Genomic DNA, 18205 nt, shown 5'->3' with positions numbered 1-18205 from the left:
TCTTCCTCTAAACTGTGGTTCTCATGCATATATATGGAGAACGAAATGAAATGAGGTTCTTAATACCACTTATCATGTCAGTGTTGTGGAATTAAAGAATTAAAAATGTTTTAAGACCAGGAAATACAAGATGCCTTTCTGATTGCTAACAATGCTTGCTGCTTTTCCTTACTATATTACAGCTGCTTTCATCATGGCCAAAGTAAAATTGTTTGCCTGGATCTATTTGAAACCTAAGATTTTCTGATTGCATTTTATTTGAATGCATTTAAAACTATTTTGTGAGACTGTGTATCATAGGAAGATTATACATGATGTCTGTTTTCACAGCTAAGCTCACTCAGTTTAATAACTACCCGAGGAATTGAAACTGTTAAATTTTAGCAGATGCAAAGCTATTCAACAAATGAACAAGATATTCTCAGAATTCATTTGTAGAAATTCCAGATGCTTAATTATTAAATTAAAGAAACAAGTACAAACATACACACATAAAACGCAACAGAAGAAAAACATCTGTTATTAAAAAAAAAAATAAGTGTTCCACTTTTATTAAAAATATTAAATTATAAGTATAAAGATGTTTTCTCGTGACTTGTGGCAAAATTTCAAAAAAAAAAAGTAAGTGCCATTTTTGGAAATGGCTTCCTCTGCTAGAGTTGCACAGATGTTTAGAAACTCTGTAACTTCCAACAGACCTACTGCAAGTACAGGGGTGAGTTAAGCAATCTTGTTTAGAGTGGATGTGAAACTAGGTCTAAGAAAGCCTCAATTATTAATTTTTTTCCCAGATTTCTGCTGCTACCACAGAGCTGGCAGAAAATAACCAGCACTCATGCCTTTGGACAGTAGTTCACATTCAACTGTCTTAGAGTAAAATTACGTTGAGTAATGAGTTGCTAGTGCAGGAGATGGAAAAGCCACCTTCACCCTCCTTGCTCTGTTAGAGATTCCCCATGCACTGGCGGAATACACAAATCTGCCTCCCTGACTTTTCATTGGGCCCAGAACAAATTTAGCAGGCCAGATAATATAACCCATGGCCTCAGATCTCTGCTGCTGGCATGGTGGGTTCACAAAAGGCCTGGCAGGAAAAAGTCATTCTGTAGGAACGATCTCACTTTTATTTTGAAAGTAAATGTAAAACTTTTTTGGTTTTCTTTTGTCACTGTTTTATTTTGCTAGCTTTTCTTCCTTGAGACCTGCTTCTGACTGAAAATGTCTGCAAGTCTTTGAAATATATTCTCAAAAATAACTAAATGTAGTGTTCTGTGAAAATACATTTTGATGGAACTTCATTTTCAGGATGTTTCGAAGCTGAGAGCTGCAAAGATCTTTTTATCCATTAAACATATTGTATGAAAAGGATGATTTCCATTGGCATCTTGAGTATTTTAAACAAGTTTAACAATGCAGTTTATTCTTCTACTGATGCATCTTCCCAGGAGTTGGCAAAGAAACCACCTCTCTTCATTTAGATCGCTATGAGGAGTGACTTACTACTTTATTCTCTTTCAGCTGGTTACACAGTGTAATGCAAAATACGTGGAATGCTTCAGTGCTCAGAAAGACTGCAACAAAGAGAAGAACAGGAACTCATCAGTCGTGCCATGTAAGATCACATCTTCAGTTTGATTACTGCCTAGCATAAGTTTTTGTAGCGAATTCTCCACGTGTTATGCATGAAAAGGCATAGCCACTAGGAAGGAGAACTGTAATCTTCTGTTCAGACCAAGCTGTCTTTCACCATTACTCTGATGAAACTGAACAAAAGAAAATAGTTACGGTGTCAGCCAGATATACTGTCCAAGTGAAGTGTTAATTTGAAGTGCTTAAGAATTTGAATAATTAGGTAGGGGATAATCTATGGAATACTGTGATAATTACTTTGATACAGCTCCCAGCTCAGGTGAGATCTCCCAGGGTGATTGGCACACGTTTTTTCGTTTTTTATAATTCAGCGAGTACACTCAATTCTTGTGTGCGAGCTTTCTGTAGATTTGAGGGTATTTAGTGCCCAAGGCCACAGTTTCACAGTTATTAATATGGAATCTATGCCCAATTGCTAAGCAATATGAACTTGCACCAAACCAAGCAGAAGCACAATGTTGTTCCCATCACTTTCCGCCCAAGCACAGGACGTACAGGACAGGCAATAGCCAAGCTACTGCAAAGTTGTAATGACACAGATTTGGTCCCTCATGAAGGTTGGTCATAAAAAGGGAAATCATAAGGATATACGCTGAAAACAAAGGTGAATGGACTGAAATAGCCTATGTGACTTTAGAGTTGGTGTCGTGTAGCTGCAGTGATTACGGTGGTTTCAGCTGGGCAGTAGGAGCCTGTCAGTTGGCTTCGGGATGTTGTTGAACCCAACCCTCAAACACAGAGCAGTGCAGACCTCCTGAAGAACACGTAGCCACTTCTGCGGGGCTACCTGTTAGGGAAGGGCTTTGTCTGAGGAGGTTATCTCACCCTCCAGCTGGGAGAGTGAGTGATGGTTGTGCTACGGAGTGGTAGGGAAAACAAAATAAATCAGCTGGGTTTGTGTGCTGCTGGAGACAAATGGAACGCTGCAGTCCAGAATTACCTTAAATCCCCTGTTATCACTGCATATACTGTTATTTGGTAATTCAGCCTGCTGTGAAAATCTTTGCTATAGTAAAATTTGATTCCTGAAATTACTTTGTCCTTGTGGGAATATTGTGCAACATTCTCTTTTATATCCTGTGTTAGCAGGCAATGCTTTAACACGGTTAAAGTGCTGGCCTGCTCCTGGGGGAGATGGGAGCTGCACAGTATTTGGTTTGTTAACGTCTGAGAAATTCTTGCTTTCTGCAATGTGCCATGACCAGACTTTGATATTTTTTTCTTCTTTTCTTTATCTTATAGCTGAGCGTGCTAGAGTGGGCTTGGCACCGCTGCCTGGAATGAAGGGAACTGATTACATTAATGCCTCTTATATCATGGTGAGGAAGCCAACACCTAATTACAAAGTAAAATCAATTCTAAGGTGCTAAATACCAGATGCCTGTAATTGTCTTAATTCTGTATGTAATGGCTGTGTATTAACAGATGAGATTTTAACACCTTCCCCATAATGTAAAGCTATTAACTGTGTTTTATTAAAGATTGTTGCCTAAAAAAATTAAATACAAGATGCATTTAGGTGGAATGTGTATTTCCATGAGATACAGTCAAATAAATACTGGGATTTAGCGTAAATGAAAACAACGGAGACTCTGCAGGATGGAAATGGAGTTACAAAATTATAGTCTGTGTGAAAATATTGTGGAATAAAATGAAATAGGGTCATTATGTGTCCCCAAAGATAAAATTAATGCTCTAAAACTGTTGAAGGCAGTAAGTAACTGCGGTTTGTTTTGCTGCAAAAGGGCTACTACAGGAGTAACGAGTTCATCATAACCCAACATCCGCTGCCACACACAACTAAAGATTTCTGGCGAATGATCTGGGATCACAACGCACAGATCATCGTCATGCTGCCAGACAACCAGAGCCTGGTGAGTGAGACGCTTCCCTCCCTGTGCCGTGCGGCAGTCGCTCAGCCCAGCAGGCCACCCACGTAGATACATGCTATGGCTATTTCAGGCTGGAAAGAAAAACCAGTTTTTGGGCCATCTTCTCAAACTCTGCCCTAAGCTTGGCACAAATAGATAAATTCCTAGGTGTGGGGCCTGTTTTCTGCTCTTTCTTTCTGCCCTCACCCTTGGGAAAGACAGCATAAACTGCAGTGAGTTGGAGCAGACCACAGTGCTTCCAGGCAGCATGCAGCCAACGACAGCTCTGCGAAGCTCCTGTGGGTTACCCGGCTGGCAGGATGTAAGGCAGTGAGGTTACTGTCTGGCCAGGGCCATGGGTAAGGACTTTGACAGGAGCAGAAATACAAAGCAGGGGCATTAGGATAAGTCAGTTGTTTCCAGGGGGGTTAAGACTAAAGCCATGCAAGACTTAAGGCTGGGAAAGGTTACAAAAGTTATTTTTGATGTAAGCAAAAAGCAAACGTGTATGTTAATTTAAGTGGAAATAACGAGAAGAGAGAAGCAAGTGACACAGGTGAAGTGCTAATCACTGCTTCCAGATTTACTAGCATGTCTCAAGAGGGCAGGACGAAAAGGATTAGGAACTAAATGGTTCATTTTTTCTTGCATGCATTACTGAGATGCAGAGACAGTTGTAGCTGAGAACGGTAGAGAAACCACCTCCACTACAGCAGGAAAATAGCAGTCATGAGGGGCTACTAAAGAGGCAGCAGTCGATATGCTTCCTGCGTGCAGTGTGATGAAAGGCATTGCAGGCACTGCAAGGCAAAAAGTGTTCAGAGAAATACGATTGAATCAGAAAGTACTAACAAAATGAAAGCATGTCAGGTAGAAATGAAGAGGCTGCTCTTGTCTTTACAAGTCTGTGGACTAGCTCAGCAGAACATTAGTGATTTAAAAGGCAAAGGAGGAGCACCGGCCTAGACCATATCCCTTGCAAGTACACCTGGTGCCTGCTTTCATCTTCATGGTGCCCAGTGTGGAGGTTGGCTAGCAGGGCATTAGCACCCTTATGTTGGCTCAGTGTTTGGTTTGGTTTGGTTTGTGTTGTGTTGTGTTGGCTGCCAAGGAGTGGTGGAACAGAGCTGGGACAGCATCAAGGTGACAAATGTTTAATGCCAAAGGATGAGACCATAATGCCTGCTGCGAGAACCTGTCACATTGAAAAACAGGTCACTTCCACAGCATTTAGCAATGTTATGTGGGTTGCTGGTGCCTCTGCACACTGAGGGTGGAATTTGCAGAGCACTCAATACTTAGGATCCCAGGTCCTGTTTTCAGGACTGTTTTCGTTTAAGACAGAAGTCCCAACGGTGTCTTGCACATCATGTGCATGGAGGCTCCAGGCCCACAGAAATAAGCCTGTTTTTAGAGACACGTTCATGGCTGCAGAGGGATGAAGTGGGTTCATAGCTCATGTTTTCTCATGAGTTTGGGTGTCTTCTTTCTTCCTCATTCTTCCCTCCACCTCTAAAAATTCCTCTCTTAAGTATACATCACTCTTCTACCTAGACCTGATCCACAGACCTTCCACTAATACCCCTGAGTTTTGGATTAGGCCACAAAAATATAAATTAAAATAATAAGCAATTAATTATTAAAGGTTAATGATTTTTTTCTAAACAGGTGTCTGCCTTTCATGCAAAACTGTCTAGGCAGGAGGTAATAAAGCCTGGGATATAATACAAAGGTTAAGTACGAGTGAGGTAAGATAACCATTTCCCTATGAAACCAATTAAAAAGCAGACGTTACCTGTTTGGACACACAAAGGAGGGATCTGGCAGGCTTACTGACTACTAGTAGACTAATAGTAGGTTGCTTTTAGACAAAAAGGGCTTGTAGAAATCAGCTTCTGATCATCTCTATTTATCAAACCAATTTTTTGATCCGCTGGATTTCTCAGTCACACGCAAGGTATGTGAGAGGCTGCAACAGTGTGTTGTTTCGTCCCTCCAGGCAGAAGATGAGTTTGTGTACTGGCCAAGTCGCGAGGAATCCATGAACTGTGAGGCCTTTACTGTGACCCTTATCAGCAAAGACAGACTGTGCCTCTCTAATGAAGAGCAAATTATCATCCATGACTTTATCCTTGAAGCTACCCAGGTAAAATAAACCTCCAAACGTGGATCTTGGCTCTTCTCCAAAATGTTGTTGATATCATTTAAATATGACAAATGATGAGTACACAAACAATTTTGAAAACTATTTACTTGTAAATGCCCATGAATGCGTGTTGCTCACTGGGAAAGGTGTTCTTGTTGGCTCCTTCCCCCTCTCACATTTTCTACTTCAGGTAGATTTTTCTAGCTAGTGAGGCTGTCGTATTTAATGTGTGAATATTTGAAAGTGAAGACGCTGATTTTCATTCAGAAATTGCAAAAGTAGATGGAATTATTCTTTGTAAACTACACCAAGGTTTATTGTCCTATTCATGCTTATAAATGTCAATATTTATAGTGTAATTATTCGGGGTGTTAAGGGAGTTTGCTTATTAAGCACATTTCTTTTGAGCCACAAGCCTATCTCTGGTTTGGTATTGGAATTGCAGCTGGATTTTGCTGCAAAACATTGGTTTGCAAGCCCTTTTAAATTTAGATTCCTTGATTACTCTTCTCTTGTTTGGTTTTTGAGCTATTGGCTTTGAGAGAAGGTGTATATGGATATAGGCTCTGAAATGAAATATAAAATCTTCATTAACTAAACATTTTGTTAAAGTTGCATTATTTTAGGGTGTTCACTATTGCGGAGCTGCTACAGAGCTGTGCATCTTTCTACATGGAGTGGATAAATGTTAAAGTAGCTAATGCTGAGGCTGGCTTTTCATTTCAGGATGACTACGTTCTGGAGGTCCGCCACTTTCAGTGTCCTAAATGGCCAAACCCAGATGCTCCCATAAGCAGTACCTTTGAACTTATCAATGTAATCAAGGAAGAGGCCTTAACAAGGGATGGCCCCACCATAGTTCATGATGAGTATGTCTTTTTTTTTTCTTGCTTTGTATGCATTTTGGATTCTTTTGTACATGGAGATATCCCATACAGATTCTACGACAGGTTTCAGAAGCCAGCAGAGCCCTGGTTTAGGTGAGGCTTTGAGCAGCCTGGTAAGGGCTTATGGAAACCACTTTCAAAACAGCCCTGAGCTCCTGTCTGATAACTGAGGTTTAACGTGCCAGGTGAGGCATAGAGCAAGCTCAGCTTAGCAGTGTCTCAGTACGAGCTGCAGTGTCTTGTGAGAAGGAGCCTAGGTTATCTGAGAGCAGATTTATTTTCCTTCCTTCTGCTTCCCCCAAAACACTCCAAGGGGCCCACATGGTGCCAAATGGAAGTAGCCTGCTAACACAGGGCCAGCATGTCCCAACACTCATCTCTTTTGTCGTGTAATGGTGAGCATTGTCTTGCCAGCTATGCTTGAATGCCCAGTTATTTAAGATACTAAATATTGCATTGAATGTTATTGCTTCGCACACATCATGGAGCTGCAAAATACTGTTACTGTGAAACCGAAGCCTCAGTCTAACAGGGCTGTTTTTGGAAGGAGCTGTTTCCTGGTGGGCACAGTGCTTCGTGGAGTCATTCTGCCATTAAAATCCCGAGGAAGCCTGATTTCTGACACTGCTTGAGTCACCCGTAGAGCAAACACCAAGCCAGCATAAACAACTGCTACCCCTTCAAGCCTCCTGCACTCAAGTCTATTATACCTTCTGCCTTTGCTACAAAGCAGAGTTAGTGGAAAAGTCATAGAAATCTTAACCTTATGTACAAAAATGTTATTAGCATACTCTGGTATTTCAGAGGTCAGATCAGCCTTTGTGCTGATGTGTGATTGCGTGCTGGTATCTGCTGTTGCAGAAAGAGCTTTCACTTCACATCAGCTTGTGCTGCTGCAACAGGTTTTTCCCAGCAGACTCCGCCAAATGGTGCCTTGGGCTGCAGGAAGTGGTTTTTCTCCCACTGTTTCCTGCCTTGCTAATGCACAGTGTGAGCTCTGTTGGCTTTTGCCAGCACTTATTAATTCCAGGCTAGTTTTTAATATTCATGCTTTGGGTAGTCTGAAGTGAGGTTTTGCTGCTCTTGCAGTACTTAAGATTATGTTTTACAAAATTGGAACCATTATTGATTTGGGCATTTCATGCTAGACCAAAAAAAAAAAATTATTCAAAATCACATTTCTAACAAGTTGCTGAGTCATTCTTTCTGTAAATTGCTTTTTTTGGTTTATTTGTCATATTCAATGATTTTACTTTTATGCCTAATACATAATGCGGATTCTGCTTTTTACTGAAGCCTAAGCAAATGTAGCTGAAAACAAAAATTTCCCTTTACTACATGCAACTACTGTATCACATAATCCAGTAGTAATTACAACTGCAGATTAATTCCAAATATATGAATTTGCAGATACTAAATGCATGTGGTATTTAGGAAGTACATGGTGGGATGAACTCGATAACAGCATTTCAAAGTAGTTCAGAAATTCCAACTGGAGACAGTTGTCAAGAACTTTAAATATAACTGCCCATATGTAGGCAACTAGATGAAAATTTGTTGCATAATTTGAGAGAGAAAAGCCTTCAGATTGTTGGGAGCTGGCGGTAATCAACTCAAGTAGAAACGGAGCCATTAGGCCCCAAGAGGCCTTCAGTTGTGTCCCACCAGGCCCATGCACTAGACACTTTGTCCGCTGTCCCTGTAGATGATCAGTCGCAGCCATCTCTGTAGTTCTGCAGAAGCCCTGCTTCTTCTGGAGACTTTTCATCAAAAATAGCAGGTCTATTGTGATCTGATTTCTGCTTCCAATTTCTAGGCAAATTGAGTTTGCAAAAATCATACGAAATTAAGTCAGCATATGTCTTGATTTCCACAGGAATGTTGTAAAAAATCCTAGTGGTAATCGTATTGTACCAGATGGCAGCGCAGTACTTGCCGATTATTTAAGTTTTCGTGTACAGTTCTCCAAACAGTTTGCAGAGTAAATCAGCACCAATGTCCCCTTTCACAGGCTGGGACATTTAGATGCAGACTTTCTCAAAGTCACGGAGTAGACTTCACAAAACCAGGACAGAATTTCAGTCTCCTGAATACCACGAGAGCAGAGCTCAGTTGAGGGTCCTCAGAAGCAGTTACGAGCCCCTGTTGCTTAAGATCCTTCATCCCTTACCCCACAACTGCACGCATGTCTCAAGCATACCCCCAGACTTAGCAGCAGAAAGGTTTCTACCTGGCCAATTGTCTCGAGGACACATTCTTAGTCATTCTCCTGATGAATAACCATTGCTCAGGTTCTCATTAAATGACAGCCCAGCTCAATTTGTCAGAATCCCTAATGTCTTTTGGGTGCCCAACGTGGGAATGTTGCATTTTGGTTATGAATCGGACCTAAGGAGGACTTCAAGGTGCCCCATTTCCTTGTGAGCACCTCATATCCCTGTTAGTTTTATATAATTGCCTGATGCAGAGGAAGAGGCAAGTCACATTTCTTTCTAATCATTTATGTTTTGCTTGAGCTCCCACTAATGAATTTAAAATACACTCGGCTACAATGCAGATGCTTTCAGTACATGTGGCATGTGAGAACTGATTTCATTTTTATACTCTGCAAGCTGGGTGTTTTTAAATGGCTCACATTCTTCTGCTGATACAGTTCTTCATATTGAATACTGCAGATATCCTGAAATGACTAGTGTACCATCAAATGTCTTTTTTTTTTTTTTTTAATTAAAATGACTAAAAAATAGCCAGTGTAAAGCAAGCATTTACTAGATATAAAGACGAACTGTGGCAATCAAATAAGACTATACCGACATTTTCCTAGCTCTTTGTCAATGTGCCCCAGTATTTTTCTGAGGATCTTATCCTTTTGATGTGGTTTTTCAGGTATGGAGCTGTGTCAGCGGGAACGCTATGTGCCCTTACCACTCTGTCCCAGCAGCTGGAGAATGAAAATGCTGTCGATGTTTTCCAGGTGGCAAAGATGATAAATCTTATGCGGCCTGGAGTATTTACAGACATTGTAAGTTTTTAAATGGGATATAAATGGAGAGTTTACAAGGTTTTCATTTGAGACCAAAAGCATGAACTGAAACATGTATTGTGTATATTATCAAGTCTATTGCTTCTGCTACCAAGCAGAAGTTGCATTGGGCTTTTTTTTTTTTTTTTTATATTATTGTCATTTTTTATAAACCTCAAGCCTGCAGTCTCTGATTTGCAATTAAGCTTATTTTGCACACAGCTAGGGGGCCAGTGCTCAGGCAGGCCTTTCAGCTTGTCAGCACTCCCCTGCCAGCCCTGTAAGTTGTGATCCAAAGGGTGCAGCAGGGCAGGGAATGCTGAGGGGAGGAAAACCTTCAGCATAGGAGCTCTTCAGTCTGCATGCACCAAGAGCCCTTGGCAGGGCGTGCATGGCTCTGCCTGTACGAGGGAACAGCCTGGGGCTGAGCTGTGGGCTCAGATGTTGTCCTGCACTCCTGTATTGTGTAAGCGTTAGTCCCACCTCTAGCAGTTTTGCCCCAAGTAGTGTCCGTCCAGCTAAGGTCTGTATGGATGGAGGTGTGGGGCCTTACCTCATTCTGTTTGCTATATTCCCAGCCTGTTGGGCCTTCCCAGAGATAACCCCAAAGGTGAGTTTGGCCATAACTCAGTGTTTGGGGCACACTGATCTGCTGATGCCTTGGAACTGAGAAGCTGTAGATGCCTCCTTGCTCTGTCCTCATTCCTCCTCTTGGAATTTAAGCCAACCACTGATCTAACACATTTATGTGTTTAGAACTGGTGTGTGGAACAATTATCAAGGAATTGACACATTGAATTCATGGTATGAAATCATAAAATGTGCACAAATTGTATGTTGCTTTTTAAAATCAGCATGGTAATGGAATAAAGACGAAAATAAGGGAACTGGATGTATGCCCTCGTTGCTGGAAAAATAGTAATGATGTTCTAGGGCTTCTGCAACCTGCTGTTTGGTTTGTTAAATTGTTCCAGCCATTCTGCAGTGTCCTTATAGTATCTGTGGAAAGACTTCTTTTCCTTCAGTGGGCAGTAGATCAGGAATAATACAATCTACTCAAAACTGAGATTTTGAGGTGACAAGGTTAAGATAGATTAACACAGATAATTACTCTTAAGTATTTCTCTTTTCTTTTACATATGCTTCTAGTAACAAATATCTGTGTCCTTTCCAAGAAATGCCCAATTTAACTGCCTCTCACTTACGTACACTGGAAGGATTGAAATAACTTGTCCTTTCTTTTCCAGGAGCAGTACCAGTTTCTTTATAAGGCGATGCTAAGCTTGGTCAGCACTAAGGAAAATGGAAACGGTCCCATGACACTGGACAAAAACGGTGCTGTGATGGCCAGTGATGAGTCAGATCCCGCAGAAAGCATGGAGTCTCTTGTCTAATTGGAAACCTGAAAAGGCACTTAATTTGTAGAACTTCTGAAGACTGAGCGAACTTTTTTGAGGCCTTTTTTGCCAGACTCTAGGTTATACAATAACCCAATTACTTTTTTACACTGATAAAAGTTTTGATATTTATTTTTTGCCATTTTATGTCTTAATGGTATCCTACTGAGCATTTGCACCTCTGTTTATTTCACACAGTGAAACGCAATTTTATCTAGTTTGCACTATATGATCAGTGTTACTGCCTATAATATTCTAATACAAAACAAGCCCTGATGTGACATTCCATGACAACAAACATGCTTTTTTCTGTTTCGTTTAAATGCAGTGAAGTTTTGCTAACTACAGTGACCCTCGAATCTTAAATCTTGAATGCTAGGCCAGGTGGATTCTTTCTACGACAGATACTGTACCCCTTCATACCATATTTATTATTTTAATTATCATGTCACAGTTTTGGTAATCGTATTTTGCATTCCAATGGAGTGGATGAGCAGTGTTCATCCTTTCTTGACAAAACGTGGCAGGTGATTATTAGCTACAGTGAAGGTGTAATAGCCTTGTGGAGCGGAAACAATTATTTCTGTATTGTTTCACATTGCTGTTTGTACACTTACAGACATAAGACTTGCTTCACATGGAATATACAAATTACATACAATATAATTATAAATTAGATACGATTCATATGTGGGACACAGTGATAGGTTTTGAACATACAGTTCCAAAGTTTCCCTGTTTACTCAGAAAAATGTCAATTTTAGTTTTTTAACCGGCCCCGTGATGGGAAAGTATTTTGTTTTTATTTTCTTCAGAGCCAATACAGTAAGAAATCTACTATAACCCAAAATCAGACCTGTTTTCAGATATATCAAAGGTAGCAATATTTTACATTACTAAGCTATTCAATATTTTAAACACATTAATTTCCTTACTATTTCTTCAATATGACCTCACACCTAATGGTATGTTACATGATGACAGGCGTTTCTTAATTTCATAACTGTTAGATGCCATTTTTACAGGTGTGTAATTTTCATACTTTAGTGCTAAAACATAAAGTACTGATCCATATTTACTGGTGAAGCAAACTAATAAAAAAACTACCTATAAAGTTCCATTCTCCCTCTTTTTTTTTGCCCGACTAATTCTTTAGCACAAACCTAGTTTATTGTGTTTTCCCTCCCACACCACTGAAGTGTTTTTCCCCCAGATTCTATAAATAATTTGAATTATTGTTTGGAGCATTTAATTATACATTCTTATTGGCTCCCTTTTGTATTTGGTTGCAATTCAACAAGGCTCATCCTTATTTAACACAAGAAGTAAGCACATACTTAATTCTCCTGAGAGATAAAGTTAGTCATGTCCTTCGTAGCTCTGCTGAGTAGGGAGGGGTTATTGAATCTGCTTTGAGAATGAACTGTGTCATTTCAACCACCCTGACGTTTGGTGTACAGTTACAGGCACTATCCCATATTTATGGCATTAATTTCTTCTAAATTTCAACTGCACAAAACCTGCATTGTATTCTTCAGGACTTGTCTAAATATTACAGCATATATTTCATTTAATGTAAAACCATCAATTTCTGCCAGTCCGGCCTTGCTAGGATACAGAAATGTGGCAAGGCAAAGCCCACTTCTTCTGTCGGAGGGGAGGGCGAGGAGGAAGCTTAGCTAAGAGGAAGGTTCTGTGGATTTTTTATACAGAAGGAAACTGAAAGTGGAATTTATACCGAGTGTAGGCATTTTGGTTGAGAACCTCATGAGGTACAAACTGAGAGTAGAGGAGCTACATGAACTGGTATGTACTAACATCTGGCCTTTTATTTTTAATAAGGGAAAGATTTCCTATTGTGGATGCACTTGATTAATTCCAACACCAATATATTTAAGCGTTCATCAGCAACCTTTTACATAGTTACCTTTTACTTAATCAATTTGTTGAATTCCCTTGATACAAGTGGTCCAAATAACTGCTAATGCTGAACAGTGGAATATATCCATGGTTTCTCTAAGGAAATCCCATGTCCAGCACCAGCTAGTCCAAATAAAAGATGTGCAAAATGTTCCAAAGGAATGCTTTGTAGTTTGCACCTCCTTGCCCTGGGACAGCCCCACACCGAGTGAGTCAGTTTACGTGTGGTAGGAGATGAGTTGGGCTCTCCGGTCACTGCAGCCCAGTGAGGAGGAGGAGTTGTTGCAGTAAGTTTTCAGGCACCGCTGCCTGCCAGGAAGGTTTTGCCGAGGGTGTGCTGTGCAGTGCGTGCTGGCACGAGGCTGCTGAGCCCCCCTTATGCCCCCAGCCGTGATCCCAGCCCCAGGCAATTCCAGCCAGTACGGGGGATTTTGTTCAGTTCAACCTGAAGTGTTTAAGTTCCTGGGGAGGTGTAGAGAGAAGGAATGAGTTCAGACCCTGACAAGAGCAAAGTGACACAAAGATTACTGCAGGCATCGAGAGGGCTGGATTTGCTCAGTACTTTTAGCTGATTACTTTTCATTTCAGTGGCATGATGGAAGATAACTGTGGTTCATGACACGCTGTCTGAATACCCTTGGTTTAATCCCTTACCTTCTCACGAGTTTTAAAAATCAATGAAGGAAGGCTGTGGGGTTGAACTTCGGTAGATGCTTTGGAAATTCATGTATTTGCATTGGCATTTTCCCACATCTGAAACACTTGCTTGGGGCTTAATCCATGAGGAAGTAATTTACACTGATGTTGTATGACTTCTCCATGGATTTTTTCTTAGGGGGGGATTAAGCTGTGTGTTAAGAGCTGTGTTAACAGTCAGATAACCAATAGATGATGCATTCGGCTTGAAGTGGATGAAGCTAGGAATTGCTTGTAAAGGTCAGGATTAGGAGCGCGTTAGAGACAAATCTGTCATGCTGTAAGCAGCTGCAGTCCTGCTCTCCTCCATGGACTTGCCCCTCTTTCCCTGGGACTGCAGAAGGGCTGAACATGTTGTGTTCAGAGGTTTGCACTTGCAGTGCCCCACCGAGATGCTCTGGGGTCTGTCTGGCCAAGCCCCACGCTGCGCATTGCAGCCCTGCTTTCGCCACACCAGCCCCTGCGCTGTAGCCATGTCTTGGCATTTGCTCAGGACGTTTTTCAAGCATCAGAAGCTCCCAGGCAATGTGCAGGCCTGCAGATTAGGACTGCCCAAGAGTATCCCCATAAAATGTCCTCAGCAACAGCCCTGAGGAATAAGGAAGCACTGGATGGAAGCGTGTGTGCATGTGTGTCAACATTTCTAAGATATGATTTCTCCATCTCTTGCATGTGTTTGCACCTGCAGACCATGTGAAAGACAGAAAAGACTTCTGTGTGTCGAGCCCATAAAAATAGCCAAGCTTTCCAAGAGGGAATGCTTGGAAAGCAGCTGTGTCATAGCAACATCTGAAACTGGTGACACTCCTGGATGTGAGTGACGTGGCATTGACTTGGCATGGGCAGGAGGTGCTGGGAGGGCCGGTAGGACTGCCCGGACACGCAGGCTGATTCTTCAGCAAGACCAAGCTCTAAAGTCTTTCCCTTCGAAGCAGCATTTGTCCTTAGTATTTCAAAGCGTCTGTTCCCAAATCTGCATTTAGGAACAGTAAAAAATAATCCCAAACCCTTGACCTACTTCCCGTGTGCGACTGCTTCCGTGCTGTGGGTCTGTTCGAGGTTAGTGGAATCCTTCACAGGATCTGCAACATTTCAGTTGTTTTTTCCAGTTTCTGACTGCTTGAATTGCTTGAACCCCAAGTGATGTATTGGAACATTAGGAGAAGACTCTTTGTGAAACAGCACAACTGCCTTCTTAGTAATCTTTTTTTTTTTTTTTTTTTAAGCTGATATATTTTATTTAAAAGCTTAAAATATAGATATCAATTCTACCAAAGATACATACTACTAATTCTCAGCAAAACAAAACCGACTTAATTTACAAAATAAAATAAAATGTAGTTGTCTTAAAGATTTAGCAATCTTTCTCAAATTCATGTCTTTGGACATCAAATCCTGCGTTTTGAAGTTTATGTTCAAATGGTGCCAGTGAATTTTTATATGAAGGGAAAATGCCGATTTGTTAATCCACTGCATTGCTGTTCTTTGCTTTTCTCTTTTTTTTTTTTTTTTTTTTTTTTAATTTTTGGCAGACGTAATTCAACTCTTATTGTTACCCCTTTGCTTTTCTTCTCTTTGTTGCCATTCTAACAATGTGAACTGCATTGGCTTTACTTATCAAAGGAGAAGGAATGCAAAGATAGAGAAAGAGAAGGAACTGTAATGAAGAGATTTGGCCTCTACTTTGTCTTAGCTGTTAAACTGTTTTTAGTGTTTTTGTTAACTATTTGCAAAGGGAAGCATTTTCTACAGAGGATAATTAATTTCAAGAAAAATATCTTGAGTTTTAAGAATAAGCGTCTCCAAAAGAGGAGATAGTCAATTTTATACAATGTCACAACTCTCCAACATTTGGGGTAGTGACTTTTTTTGTTGTGTTAGAACATTTGAAACTAGCAAGCAGCCATTGTTTCTAAAGACCTAAGCATTCGTGTCTACTCATATTTTCTTTTCCTTCATTTTTAAATAGCGAAACCATTAAAACTGTAAATATTTTGTTGCTTGGATAAGCATCTTCTGGGAACTTTGTATCTATGGTATATAATCATAGAATTTTATATTTTCATATAAAGCTAATTTTTTTCTAGTTTCACCTCCTTCCTAGTTCTGTGGTGGCTATGTGAATACATACCTTCTGTGTATCAAGGTAGTGAGACACCATCATCACACTCCAAAAAGATTTCCACACATGTCATTTCTTTGGGGCAGTGATTGTGAAAGTTGGATTTTTTTTTCGATTCCATTGTCAGTGTGTGCAATAGGAATTAGACTTAGCCAGTCACTGGATACGTTTGTCTCATTGATCCATTCAGAAAAAAAAAAAATGTGGTGTTTGCTTTTGGGACAGGGTGGGAGGGAGTATTTTGAGGGAGATTTTTTGTTTTGTTTTGTTTGTTTTGGGTTTTTTTGTAACTTGAAGGATCTTCTTTTTGTTATGTTTAAAACTATATCAAATCATTCTATTATAGTGTTATTTAATATGTAAATTGTATTGCTATACATAAAATAAAGTATGGTTTTTGATGTATTTACAGACTTCTTCCTTATTTGCATCAAATACACATAGAGAACAGATGCGCAAGTCAGTATTTCATTGTCCCAGGCGTGCAGGAAGAATGATGAGATCCGAGGCCTGCTTTAATTAGGTCTCAAATTTCCAAGGAGGACTCATCTGGGAGCTGTCTCTCAGTCACTTGTCAGTGCAGATCACCGCCCCTGTCCTAATTGTCTCAGGCTATCGGAGTGTATCAGAGAGCTTCCCTTCCCTCTCCGTGACTGGTCACCCCTCTGGTCACTTTTGTGACCCCTTTTCGGGATTTTGATGGGGATTGTTACCCCCAGCTCCTTGGGCTGTGCCGTTCCCCGGATCTAATTGTGGTGTACCAGCAGATGGCTGCCTGGAGGAAGAGGGGCTTTCACCCAGCCCCTTCACCGGGCTCGCCGTGGTCACCTGCACCTCCTGGTGCCATGGTAGGGAAGGCAGAAGTGTTCATCCCCATCACAGCCAGACAGGGAGGGAGGGACAGATGTTCCGAATCCTAGAGATGAAGCAGCAAATGTTCCCCGTGGAGCCTTAGAAGTCATGCCCAGCCGCCGCATCCAGCCGGGAGCCCTCTGGAGCGGGTGCGTTGTGCCGACAGTGCTCAGCATTTTGTGACAGGAACTTGACAGCTCCGTGTGCCGCCTCCTGTGTTGATCCTGGTTGTGTGTGTTATTTCTTTTGTTATTCTTGTGGGAAAACCACTTGGGTTTGTGGATCTCACCCTGGCACCAGCAGCCAGCAGTGCAGGCCTGTGGTGGGCACCACAGCTGCAGGGAAGCCATCTCTGTGGTGCCATGGCAGTACTTGGGTACAGCACCCGTAACTGGCGTTGCTTGGTGGCACGAAATGGCTGGATAAACTCAGTCCCCTGCACCCCTGCCTGCCTTTGTGCTTCTGCAGTCCCACCTCTCAGACATGCTGTGGTTGACAGGGCAAAAGCAGGGACCTGGGACGTCGGACAGGGCCTGCGACTTGCATGACATGGCAGCGCCACACCACAGCCAAACAACAGCCCCAAACCCACGGGCCTCGTGCTGAAAGCCCTGCAGCAGTCCCGAACAGGGAGGCCCTGAGCTCCTGAGCTGTCCCCTGCTGGGCTGCGTGGGTGGGACAGGAGGGCAAAGGGGAGGCAAAGTCTTGGAAAAAGTCTCTGCTTGTGCTGGGGAAGGTGCTGGCTGGGACCTATATCGCGTGGAAGCATACAGTAAGTAGTTCATTAATACTTTGGCACCAGAGTATTTGGTGCCAAAGATAGGATTTACTAGCACTTCCCACCCCTAACAATACGTCTGAATTAATTGCCGGTATCAGGAGATCCCAACTTCTTCTGTACTAAATAGCTAATGAGTTTAGCCTTTAAGGCTTCCAGAGGCTGCTAGCCGTCATGCTAAGCAGGCACAAATAATAGCAGCATTTTATAAAATGGATTCAAATGCCAGAAGGTGTACTTTCAAGACCTTTTGCGAAAATAAAAATAATTTTGATCAATGGTTCGGTCCCAATCCTGTTAATGTGGCCACTTGAAGCACCACGCAGGGCTCCGTGTGCTGGCGTGTCACCACCACCTGCTGGCAGTTGCCTTATTGATCGCTTGTGGTTTCTGTTTCCCCTTTGCTGCCAATCAATGGTTTTGATGTCTTTCTGACTCTGTAATGCTTTAAGAAGCAACGCTTCACAAAGAAATCTTTCCTGACACTGTGTTCAATTAATGTGACAGTCACTGGGCTCGCTTTTCTTTTCTAAAGTTGTTATCTTCCTTATGTCTTGAAATCCTTGTTTAGGAGTTGACATCTGCTTTACTGGTGTTTTATGTTGTTTTTGAATTTTGAAAAGATTTTGCGTTTCAGTTCCATGTCTCTTGTGGGAGCAGCTTCCAGTACTTCATATTTTGCTATCTGTGAGCTTTCTGTATGGCTTGTAATTTCTGTCACACCTAAATTAAAATCCTGTTGGTCTTACATCCCATACCACAGGCTATTCTTACACAATAGCTAATCATAAACACTTTGTTCCTCTATCTAAGGAGCTGCTGAAAGAGAAAGCTTCTGAGTCAACATCAAAAGAAAGCCAGAAG

General features: G+C 41.5%; 1 protein-coding gene across 2 annotated transcripts in view; it reads left to right on the top strand.

Annotated features, from left to right (window-relative positions):
- PTPRG (protein tyrosine phosphatase receptor type G) overlaps nucleotides 1-12087 on the top strand; it is a 397752-nt gene extending 385665 nt beyond the window's left edge. For both annotated transcript variants that reach the window (XM_027467840.3, XM_027467841.3), the window contains 7 exons: nucleotides 1519-1612; nucleotides 2893-2969; nucleotides 3396-3524; nucleotides 5521-5667; nucleotides 6394-6536; nucleotides 9441-9576; nucleotides 10824-12087. In XM_027467840.3, the coding sequence (XP_027323641.3) occupies nucleotides 1519-1612; nucleotides 2893-2969; nucleotides 3396-3524; nucleotides 5521-5667; nucleotides 6394-6536; nucleotides 9441-9576; nucleotides 10824-10970 (873 nt within the window). In that variant the 3' untranslated portion in view covers nucleotides 10971-12087. The remainder of the gene's footprint in view (nucleotides 1-1518; nucleotides 1613-2892; nucleotides 2970-3395; nucleotides 3525-5520; nucleotides 5668-6393; nucleotides 6537-9440; nucleotides 9577-10823) is intronic.
- Nucleotides 12088-18205: the final 6118 nt, after the last annotated feature.

This window comes from Anas platyrhynchos, chromosome 13, assembly GCF_047663525.1.
Source record: "Anas platyrhynchos isolate ZD024472 breed Pekin duck chromosome 13, IASCAAS_PekinDuck_T2T, whole genome shotgun sequence".
Classification (NCBI taxonomy): Eukaryota; Metazoa; Chordata; class Aves; order Anseriformes; family Anatidae; genus Anas; species Anas platyrhynchos.
This window is presented reverse-complemented; position numbering and strand designations above follow the sequence as displayed.